Source organism: Malus domestica, chromosome 09 (assembly GCF_042453785.1).
Source record: "Malus domestica chromosome 09, GDT2T_hap1".
Lineage (NCBI taxonomy): Eukaryota > Viridiplantae > Streptophyta > Magnoliopsida > Rosales > Rosaceae > Malus > Malus domestica.
Window position 1 is genome coordinate 14505722 of NC_091669.1, and position 12103 is coordinate 14517824.

Here is a 12103-nt window from a genome sequence, read left to right on the forward strand (position 1 = left end):
TTATACAATTGAATCGAGTACGTTGTCTTGCTTGCTAATATATTCTGCTACATATTAAAAAAATAAAATTAAATTAAAAAAAAATAAAAAAAAAATAAAAAAAGCATCACAGCCATTCCTAATACTCTAACACCAAAGTGGTTGAGAATTTTTCAATAGATACTAAATAATCCAAAAAAATAAAAATAAAATATGAATGCTGTTAAACTAAGATTGTTTCATACAATTTCTACAGAAACAAGAAAAGTGTCCCTGCAAATTCTTATTTATTAAAGCTGGATTAGCTTGAAAATTAAATATAAGTCTAACAACTAAAATGAAATTATTTATGCACCTGCCATGGTCCCATTTAAAAAACCAAATAAATAAGTATTTTTCAACATTGAGCTTCAAGCCTACTACTCTATAAAAATTAATAACTGGTTGGCAAAAGGTACTTATGTATTATATATCCCCACAATGGAAATATGCAGAAAATTAAACAAAATAAATAAAACAGAAAATCCATAAGCAAGAAAGGTCATCTATCAAGCTAATTGTAAGGCACGCCAATTGCCAAACAAGGTGCAACTGGTTTTGCACCCAAATATCTCTTTCTTAGCTGGTATCAAACAGTGGGCCATGCAAGTAGGGTTCTCTCTCTAGTTTCTCTCTCCCTCTGTCCTCCACATTTATACATGAACCTTCCCTCACACTTTCCTCGCAGCACTCAATTTTTCACAAACCTCTCTCTCTCATCTAGACTTAAGAGTTTCAGAAAATATTATGGCAAAAGCCGGGAAGCTAACGAAGCTCAAGTCAGCAATAAAGAGATGGCCTTCGTTCACCAAGCTCACTCGCACCACAAGCTCCATTGCTGCAGCCACAAGTGATGACCAATCAGATCATGTCAGCAAGGGCTCCAAGGAGCTTCATGCTGTGTATGTAGGCAAGTCAAGGAGAAGATACCTGGTCAGCTCGGAAGTAGTTGAACACCCCGTCATTCAGGAGCTGGTGGACACGTCATCCGGCGAGGTTGTGGTGGCTTGTGAGGTGGTGCTGTTTGAGCACTTGTTGTGGATGCTTGAGAATGCAGAGACTCAGTTGGGGTCCATGGACGAGCTAGTTGAGTTCTACACTTGCTGAGTTTCTACATTAAGCTTGCTAATTAAATTTGTAAATTGAGATTGTGGTAGGAATTAAAATTTGTTTTTGTAGTTTGTGTTTATGTGTGTGGGCTGGCTACTGCTATGTGTGTACGTATGTATGTCCATTTGGGACAGTGAGATTTAACCCATTTCATTTACAACAAATGGAGATCGATCGACCATGTTAAAGAACTTGGTTAATTATAAACTTTCATATTATAATTTACAACATTTTGTTTTACTTTACTCATTTTTGTCTTGTTTAATATTTGATTTAATATTTGATTTTTGGTTTGTTGCAATTAATATTATTATTTTAAATTACACTAAAGAAAAAATGAAAATTTGAACTAAGAACCCAACGACTTAAAGAGAAATGTCTTTATTTACTACTTACCGTTTATTATTTAATTTAACTTTCACATTTTACATATTTCGTATGTGTTATGCACACAATGTATTCAATGCATTACTACGGTGTGTAATGGCTTTTGTTTTTCCTTTCTATACAAATTCAAACTCAGGTATTTTTGAGAGAATAGTTAATTAGTTAATTGTGTTGCCGATACATTTGTAAATACATCATTTTCCGTAATGTGAGAAAGTTTAGATTCATCATATTCAACGAAATGCATTTTAACTTCATTTAAATTGTTATCGAGATTTTCTTGATACTTTTTTTTTTTCAGCAAAAACAAAGAAAAAAATTGATAAGAGGTATTTGTAGATGACACATCCAAGTAGGAATTTCACATGTATTTGTAATGCTCATATAATCCATTTCTAAGTCATTCTATCAACATTTACTCATCTATGTTTTTACTAATTTGATCTCAATGTCTTGAAAACTTAACAAGCCATTTGAGAAATTGAGAGACTAGACTACAAGCGCAAAATTAATAAGGTCGCCGATTTGGGATATAGAATCCTCAGCCTTTGCCCCAATTGGTAAAAAAAGGAGCTCTGGCAAGGTCTCGACAATGTTGCAAAACATCAAATTCATGTCAACCAAAAGAAAACATATGCAAATTTGGTATTGTTGATGTGATGGTAGCTAGGAAAAATACAGCCCACAGTAAAATGGCATCTCATTGGTCCCCCCTAATTTTGGTCCTAGCTACTACTTGGACAATGTGAATCTCCCCTAGATTTTCCCTTGCAATAATTTTTACATTTTCCATGAAATAAAGAAAATAAAAACTCTATTTCTTCTCCCTCTACTTCAATGTGCATGTTATTTGAGCCAAACTATAGAGTCAAGTGGCCATTAAATTTAATTGTTCACTTATAGAGTAGAAGAAAGACATAGTTTTATGGTGCAAATCAATTTTTTGGTGCAAATGATTAGGAATTATACAATTGCAATCTTTCTATTTTATATCTTAGGACAATTTGATTGGTCCTTTGGTAGCACGCAAGATATGCCTTTTTTGTTTGAGTAATGTTAGGTAGATTAAATTTATAAACTAAATGATGTGTCACCAATAAGAAATAAGCATGTTAATTAACATTTAAATAATAATCCAATTATTAACTTTTATGTCATTTAGTTTACAAAATTTAATCAACAAATTTAGTCCTTTAACATTACCCTTTGTTTGAGATAATTGAAAAGGTAATATGCCTCCCAAAAGAAGAAATAAGGGAAAACACAGATCATTAAGAAAGAATTAGAAACTGTAAGTTAGACTTCACGCTTTAACATCATCAGTAACGACATCAATCCCCAGACATCTAATTATAAAAGAGAAATGCTAAGAAGACTCTCCTAAAAGTATGGCTCTTTATGGTTTCTCCGTCATCTCATATTTTTAGTAAAATAATTTATAATGTTGGCACAAAAATTGTGCAAAAAACATGAGGTGGCAGAGAGTCCATAGAAAGCCTCACTTTGAGAGAGTCTCCTTATCATTAATCATTATAAAAACATAGCTCATTTCCCCATTTATAGGTTTTATTTTTAACTTTTATAATCAACTTATATCTCATGTTAATTATATTTATCTAATATATGGTAGATTCCTTTTTATAATCAACCTGTATCACAAATTAATATGTCTTGCTCATAAGTATATTACGTTTTTGGGTAAATTACATAAAACTACCTCAACTATTGGGTCATTAATAGTTTCATACCTCATCTTTAAAAAGTTTCAATGTCATACCTCATCTACGAATTTTTTACAATTTCATACCTTCCGTTAATTTTCTGTCAATTATTCCGTTAAATAGTGACATGGCATGAGACGGGACCCATTATTTATTAAAAACTTCATTAATTAAATATTAATTTTTTTTTTGGCATGGGGACCCACCCTTTCCCTCACCCTTTCTTCCCCCGCCCCCCTTATCCCACCCAAAACCTAGATCCCTTCCCCTTCCCCTTCCCCTTCCCCTTCCTTACAACCCCCGACCCCTTCCCCACCTTTTCTTCCCCCATCCCCTTATCCCACCCAAAACCCAGATCCTTTCCCCTTCCCTTTCCCTGCGACACCTAACCCCTTCCCCACCCACGCCAACATCTCCCCCCCCCCGGGAGAACCACCTTCTCCTTACCCTTGTCCCTAATTCGTGCCTTTTCTAGTGATGGGCGTTTTGGGCATTTGGGTTTCGGTGGTTGAAGAAGAAATCGTACTCCAATCTTTATGTTTTGGTCTCGAGAGGCTTCGTCTCTGTATCGTTTTCGTCTGAATGTTCTGGGCCGAGATGGTGGGGGGAGCTTTGGTGTTGGAGGGATTGGGATTGAGTTTTTTGGCGTTGGTCGAAGAACTCGGAATCTGGCGGCGACGAATGGTAGAAATTTTTCCAGTTCCACATGGAGGACGCCTGCCCCGGTGTTGGTGAGAGGTGGGGGCGAAGGAGGAAGAAAGGATGTGGGGAAGGTTAGAGCTGTCGGCGTGGGTGGGGAAGGGGTCGAGGAAGGAGGAGATGGTGGCGGGTAGAGATGTTGGCGTAGTTGGGGAAGGGGTCAGGGGAAGAAAAGGTGAGGGAAGGGGTGGGTCCCCATGCCAAAAAAAAAATATTTTATTTTTTTAGTTTTTAATTATCTTCCTTTTTTAATTTTTTAGATTTTATGTTTTTTTTATGTTTTTTTTATCTTTAATATTAGTTAAAATCCACATAAGCATCCATGTCATTTAATGAGTAAATAAGAACCATTGGATGTCATTTAATCAAAAGGCTGAAAAAGAGTGTAAAAGTATTTGTAAAAATATTTGTCCCTTGATCCTATCCCATATATCCCTATATATATATATATGGGATAGGATCAACAGACAAATGTTTTGACAAATATTTTTACACTTCTTTTGAGCCTTTAGATTAAACCTATTTGAACGATTAAGATTGGTTTATTTACTAATTTGAAATATGAAAGGAAATTAAATTCATTAATTGTGAAAAAGTATTATTAGTGTTTCTCTCTCCTCCATATCTTAAAACATTTAACGCCGTTAAATCTCCCACATTTGACAGCAAGGTATATAGAATTCTCTTTGACCAACTAGTTTGCAAGCGGCAACTTCATTCGAGCAAAAAAAAAAAGTATGAGCGTTGTTGATCTAAATATAGGTGAAGGTCGTTCGTTTGATTTGGCGCATTCTGGTGTTATTCGAGTTCATGGTGGTGGTTTGCATTTCACCCCAATTCCAAAATGTGTTATAAAATAAAGAATTGTTTTTGTTATTTGTAATCTAAAATTTGATCTTTTATTTGTCCTCAAATGCCTAAAGATTAGAAAAGAAAAGAAGATACGTGATTACAAAAATTCCATGAATTGACAAAACTAAAAAGATTTTTCAAAACTTAATTTTATCACCCTACATATATGAACAATAATATAGAATTTAGGGTTTTATTTTGCTTACCTAATGAAGATTCAAGGCATGGAAGTCGTAGACCTAGGGAGATGGAGGCTGCAAACCTCCTTTCTTATTTTCACTATTATAGCTAGGGTTTCTCTCTTTTTAGTTGTAATTTTCTTCCATGTAACAACCCGTCCCAAATTTTACGATTTTATAAATTTTAAAAGAGCGATTTGACAAAAATGTCCCTAGAGGCGAGATCGTTGACCACCGGGGCGTCTAAGTTGACTTTTTAAGATTGACCGTTGACTTTTCGTTGAGTTTTTATGAAAATTACCCGAGACCCTCCTTAGCGTATTTCGATGTGCTAATTGCGAATCTACCCTCTGTTTTCCGAAATTTAAAAGTTTTAAAATAGTTCATTTATTAGCCATACTTTGTACGAAAAAACGCGTTTACACGTTAATACGTTATTTATTTATGTTAATGGTTTCGTCTCTAGGTGAAACAGTAAACACGAAAATTCTGTAGCAAATGAAACGAGAACACATGTACAAAGTAAATTTGTAGTGATGAATTTGTAGGGTTACAATCTCTGTCTACAATTTTCCTCTATTTAGTCTTCAAATTTGATGTAGATGTGTATGTTGTTGATCCAAGGGTTGCTATGACTTGATCTCGGACGGACGATTGAATGATTACTTCAAGTTTTGAGCTTGAAACAATGCTTGGATGGTCTTCACCTCAAAGTTGTGGCAAAAATGGTGTAGATGTGAGATTTCGTTGATTCAAGGGTCTTGACAACTTGATCTTGAATCGAACATCGTTACAAGTTTCAAGCTTGCAACAAAATCTTGAAGGAATTGGCACAAGTGCTTGTTAATTCTTCAAGGGAATGTTTCAGCTTTGGTCGAAAGAAAGCTTCGACTTTGGTTGTATGTTCTTTGAAGAAAGCTTTGGCAGTGTATTAGTCTTCAAAGAATTGGTAGAGGTTATTCTAAAGGTAGAATTTTCGGCCCCTTTGTGTGTCTTGGGTCCTTGTATTTATAAACTTCCAAAGCCATGCCTTTGGATGGATTTAGCCCTGATTTGTGCCTTGATTTGTCCATGAGAGAATTTAGGCATGTTTTGTGTCTTAATTTTAGCCACCTTCCTCATATTGGCCAAAATTTATAGGCCTTGTTGCCTATTTTGTGAGCAATCTTCAATTCTTGCTTGTTTTGTGAAGATGCTTTGGCTTTCTTTCCGGTTTTGAGAGATTTTGGACCTCTTGCCTATTTTAAAGGATTTCTTCCTCCTTTTGCCAAGTTTTGTGCCACATGTCATTGATGACTTATCCATTTGTGATGAGTCATATGCCACCTAGAGCTTTGCGATACATCATTTGTATGCAGCGAAATTTACATGTCTACAAATGCCCCTACTTCAAGGCGTGTTGTAGGCATGTGCTTGTCACATGTAGGAAACGTGTTTTGAAGTCCTGCAATGTGAATGTTCTAACTCAAGGTTCGTTGAGACTTGATCTTGAATTCGCTTGCTTCTTCATGGGTCGTAAAGGTGTATTTTTTGAATTGACATGATGCATTTCATCAAGGGTCGTTAAGGAGTATTTCTTGAACGACACATTTCTTCAATGGCCGTTGAGAATTGGTCTTGAATTGAAGTGATGAATTTCGTCAAGGGTCGTTGAGGCGTATTTCTTGAACGAAACATTTCTTCAAATGTCGTAGAGGCGTATTTCTTGAATGAAATGAGAATTGTCTTCAATGGCCGTTGAGGCTTGATCTTGAAATAAATGAATTTTTTCTTCGAGGGCCATAGAGGCTTGATCTTGAAAGAAATGAAATTTTGAAAATGGATAAATCGGCACATACGTATTGTGCATATTAATTTTCCATAATTTTGACAAAATACATTTGGTGTATTTTGAATTTTTTTCCTTGTGGTCGTAGGAAAAAATGTTTTTCCTTCCTTAGGTAGGAACCACCTTCAATTTTGGTAATGAGGGTGATTTCCTTCAAAGTGTTGGAAAGCTTTGGTGATTTCCTTCAAGGTTTTGGATAGATTTAATGTTTGTCCTTGGGTAAGTAGGATTTGCTTTTCTTTTTTTTTTTTGGCCAAGGGGTAATTTTCTTTCCCCTTTCTTTTTTTTTTCACGGTAAGGAGGGCATTTTTCTCCTTGTTTTGGGAAACTTGAAGATTTGTCCTTGGTTTTGGAAACACGTCATCTGACTTGCACGCCAGTTTGAGATCGATTTATCTTCTGGAAAATTCTGTGAAAATATGGGAAACATAGCTTTATCTTTTATCTTTTCAGACATATATCGCACACCACTAGGAAAAATCGGGAAAGCCTTCAACTCGTCAATTTCCCACAACTGTGCAGTTCTGATGGGAAAACAACTTATGCGGGATTAACTTTGAAAACTGGAACGTTTGGCTTTAGGGAAAATTATGAAATTTGGACCCAACGATCATCAGCCTCTTAGCTTCCTGCCCCAATTTGCCTTGTATCAAAACTCCTTCGGAAAGTTGAATTATCACAAAAAACGTCCTGCTTGAACAGATTAGCTGAAACTTGCCATTTTTTTCTTGGAATTTGCTTCCTTCTTTTGGTTAGAATGTACTTCCTTCTTTTGATTTTCCTTTTCCTATTTGGTATGTACTCTCTCTTATAGTATTAGGAAGCAATTAACCCCTATTTATAGGACAATTGGGTGTGCATTGTCTTTGTTGCTGTGCCGTGTGTGCTGCTACTGTTGCTGTATTGGGCTGCTTGCTTGGAGCTTGTTGCAGTGAGTCACTTTTTACCTTGTGGTGTTGTGTAAAAGACTGCAATGGAGTTGCGCTATGTAGTGCCCTTTGGTCACAGTTTTCCCTCAGTGGTAATGTTGTCTTACAGTGCAAGAAACTGCTTGTGTAATCACTACGAGGTTGCGTAGTGCGATTACGTAGCATTTTGGTTTTCTTTGCTACTGTAGCGTGCTTTGAATGACCATCTTGTAGATGCCCTCTTTGCCGTGCTGCTCAAGCTTTATGGCTGATTTCTTTTCGTCATTGTGACTTTGTCATCGTCATTATGAGGTTTGTCTCGCATGTCTTTTGCTTTGGAGAAGCAATTTTTTTCTTCCTACCACCCCACTCTTATGCTAATGTTGCCTTGTTTGTTTTGTTGCTAATACAGCTTTGTAGTCGAATTCTTCCTTCAAAGAAATAAAGTATTCACATTCTAGAATTTGCTCTTTATTCTTCAAAGTATTTGTGTTTTTGTTGATGATGTGACTGTACTTGAAGTTTTGAAGTTTCAAGTTGCCTATGTACCCTCGGTTGAGGAGGAATCAAGTCATGACATAGTTTAAAGGAGTGATGGATTATGACGATTGTGATGGTGATTTTGCTGTACACAGTTTATGCTCTTGTGGGCTAGGAATGTTGAGTGTCGCCTTTTAAGTTTGTGTGAACAAGGAGCATTGTGACGTGTGCAGTTTAGGCTCATGCAAGTGAGGAGCTTTGGGCAGTGTGCAATTTAGGATCATGCATGCGAGAAGCATTGAGTGTTGCATTTTAAGCTTGTGCAAACAAGGAGTGTTGTTGTCATGTACAGTTTAGGCTTGTGAAGGCGAGGACCTTTGAGTGTCACCTTTTAAGCTCGTGCGAACAAGGAGCATTATGCAGTGTGCAGTTTAGGCTCATGCAGGCGAGGAGCATTAAATGTCGCCTTTTAAGCTCGTGCAAACAAGGAGCATTGTTGCCGTGTGTAGTTTAGGCTCGTGCAGACAAGGATCATTGTTTGTTTGGTTTAGGGGTAGTAACGCTTCAAGAATCTGCCATTGATGGGGTCAATCTTTAAGCCGTCTTCCACTATGATTAAGTATGCGCCGTTGGTTTAGACCTCTTATATTACGTAAGGTCCATCCCACTTTGATGTGAACTTGTTTTTTATCTTGTGGGTTGTGATGATAGGCCTTCGTAATGCCAAGACAAGATCTCCAATTTGGAAAGACCTTGGGTAAACCTTCTTGTTGAATACCTTGGATAACCGTGCTTGGTAGTATTTTAAGTGTTGTTGAGCTTCGAGCCTCATTTCGTCGAGTGCTTCCAACTTTTGAAGTCATAGATTTACGTTTTCCTCTTCAGTCAAGCCTTCTTGTATAACTATCCTTAGTGATAGGATTTAACTTTCAAGTGGTAAAATAGCTTCCATGCTATATACGAGAGAATAAGGCGTAGCTTGGGTAGGAATTCTATGTGTCGTCCTATATGCCCAAAGTGTTTCGCTTATTTTTTCATGCCAGTCTCTCTTTGTTCGGCCGATTACCTTCTTTAGGAGGTTGCACAACATTTTGTTGAATATTTTCGCAAGACCATTGGCCGGAGCATGATACATAGAAGACTTGTGCTACTTGAATTTGTATTTCTCGTAGAGCTCATCCATGAGTCGGTTGGATAACTATTTTTCGTTGTCAGTGATGATGTACGAGGCACACCTTATCGATGGATGATATGCTCTTTGATGAAACGAACGTCAGTTTTCTTCTTGACATCCCTTAGAGGTACGGCTTCAACCCACTTTAAAAAGTGATCCGTTGCGCCTAGGATGTAAGCTTCTCTTATAGATGACTTTGGTGTGATTGGTCCTACGACGTCCAATCCCTATTCATCAAACGACAACAACTGCAGGGTGTAAAGGTTTAGGCGGTTGATGTATGAAGTTGGTGTGGAATTGGTAGGTTTGGCATCTTTTGGCGTATTCCAGGTAATCCTTCACCATGCTCGGCCAGTAGTAACCCATTCTCTTAAGCTGGAAGTGTAGCTTTGGTCCAGACTGATACACTCTGCATACGCCTGAGTGTGCTTCTTCCATGGCTTGATTGGCATCTTCCTTACTTAGGCATCTTATAAGTACTCCTTCAAAAGAGCATCGGTATAGTGTTTCTTTGTAGTAGAGGAAGCGAGGTGCTCGTCAACGTATTTCAAAGCGGTGTCTAGGATCGTTTAGAAGCTTTCCATGCTCCAAGTAGTCAACCAACGACTATCTTCACTCTTCAGTGTTGATTGGAAGTATTGAGATGATGTTTGTATCATCTAGTAGTATTTCAGTGATGAGTAGGATCACCCATCTTTGGAAAACTGGAACGTCTGCAGCTTCGTCTTCTCCTAGCGCTATACTTGAGGCTAAGTTAGCGAGAACGTTCGCCATTTGATTTTCTTTTCTTAGCACATGTTTTAGCTTCACGGCCTCAAAATTTTGTAACAGTTGAATTGCTAGCTGGAAATATGGGACAAGATCATCTTTCCTCACTTCATATTCAGTCAAAAGCTGATTGATTATGAGCTTAAAGTCACTATACACTTCTAGCGTTATGATTTCCATGTCGATCACCATTTGGAGTCCAATGATTAGTGCTTGGTACTCAGCGACGTTGTTGGAGCACAGCTCACTTAATCAGAAGGAATAGGGTAATACTTGTCTTTGTGGTAACAAGAATACTACTTCTGCCCTCGCTCTGTTTGCTTGTGCGGATCCGTTGAAGAACATTGTCCATGTTGGGAAAATGTCAATGTAGAACACCTCCTAGTCAGGCAAGTCATCTGAGATTTTCAATCAGCTAGGATTGGATGATAGACAAGGAAGTCTGCTAGCGCTTATCCCTTGACTGCTTTAATTGAGACGTAGATAATCTCATACTTATTGAGAAGCAATGTCCATTTAGCTAGTCGCCCTATCAAAACTGGTTTGGACATGACGTATTTTATTAGGTTAGCTTTAACAACTAAGTTGATGATGTAAGCATGCATGTAGTGTCTTAGTTTTTGAACGGTAAAGACTAGGGCAAGACATATCTTCTCGATCGGTGAGTAGTTGAGCTCGGCACCAGTGAGAGTTCTACTTAGGTAGTAGAGTGCTCTTTCCTTTTGGTCTTCATTTTCCTGTGCCAAGAGTGCTTAAATGGATTCCTCTTGTGCAGCAATGTATAGGATGAGTGACTTTCCAGGCATGGGTGCTTCTAAGACAGGTTGGCTTACCAAGTACCTTTTTATGCTTTCGAAAGAATTGCGACATGCATCATCCTATATGAATGGAGCGTTCTTCTCCATGAGTCAACTCAGGGGTTGATAGCGTCCAGCAAGGTTAAAGATGAAGCGCCTAATAAAAGCTAGTCGTCCTTGTAGACTTTTCAGCTCGTGTAGATTCCTTGCATTGGGCATGCTTTGAATGGCCTTAATCTTTGATTGGTTCACTTTAATGCCACGGAGCTTGACAATGAAGCCGAGGAACTTCCTAGAAGTGACGCCAAATGTATACTTCAACGGGGTTCATCTTAAGGTTGTAGTGCCGTAGTTTGTATAACACCATGCATAAACCCTTTAAGTCATCGAATCTCTTCTTGGTCTTGATAACTACATCGTCTACATAACATTCTACATTTTTATGTAGTATGTTGCGGAAGATTTTCTGCATTGTGCGTTGAATGATAGCGCCTCGTGGCTAGTGGTTGCGTCCACTATGATTTTGATAATTGGCAAGGGAAAGTCATCATTCGGGCAAGCATCATTGAGGTCTCGGAAGTCTACACAAACACGTATTTGTCCAGATTTCTTAAGGACAATGATGATGTTGGAGATCAACTTAGGGTATTGCACCTCTCGAATGAAGCTTGCTTTGATTAGCTTGTCAATCTTAGCCTCAATTTGTGGGATGAGCTCGGATCGATAACGTCTTTGAGTTTGCTTGATTGGTCATGTTCTAGACTTGACTGTAAGACGACGCACAGTGATGGTAGGGTCAAGGCCGGGCATTTCTTTGTAGGTCTAAGAAAAGACGTCTTTGTACTCCAAGAGCAGTTTATAGTATTCCTCAATCTCGTCCACACTTAGTAGTGCACTTACAAAAATAGGTTTCTGTTCCTCGCTTGTGCTTAAGTTGAGCTTCTTGAGATCATCAACCGTGGCTTGCCCCCTATCCTCAAGCTGTGGTGGCATATCAATGACGTCCTTCTCAGGGATTTCGTCTTCTTTGTCTTCTTGGATCGTGATAAGGAAGACGTCTTGGATTTCTTCTTCAGTGCCGTTATCTTGAGGTTGTTGGCGTGAAAATTGGCCGGTGTGGATGATGGTACGCCTCCTTACCTTCAATTGTCAATCTATATCAACTTCCAAGGTTGCTTGGTG

The 12103-nt window shown here is 37.9% G+C and overlaps 1 protein-coding gene across 1 annotated transcript; it reads left to right on the plus strand.

Moving 5' to 3' along the window:
• Window positions 1–685: 685 nt before the first annotated feature.
• LOC103443648 (auxin-responsive protein SAUR78) lies at window positions 686–1356 on the plus strand. Its single transcript, XM_008382534.4, has one exon. It carries the CDS (start codon window positions 766–768, stop codon window positions 1123–1125), a length of 360 nt encoding a protein of 119 aa, XP_008380756.1. The 5' UTR covers window positions 686–765; the 3' UTR covers window positions 1126–1356.
• The last annotated feature ends 10747 nt before the right edge of the window (window positions 1357–12103 follow it).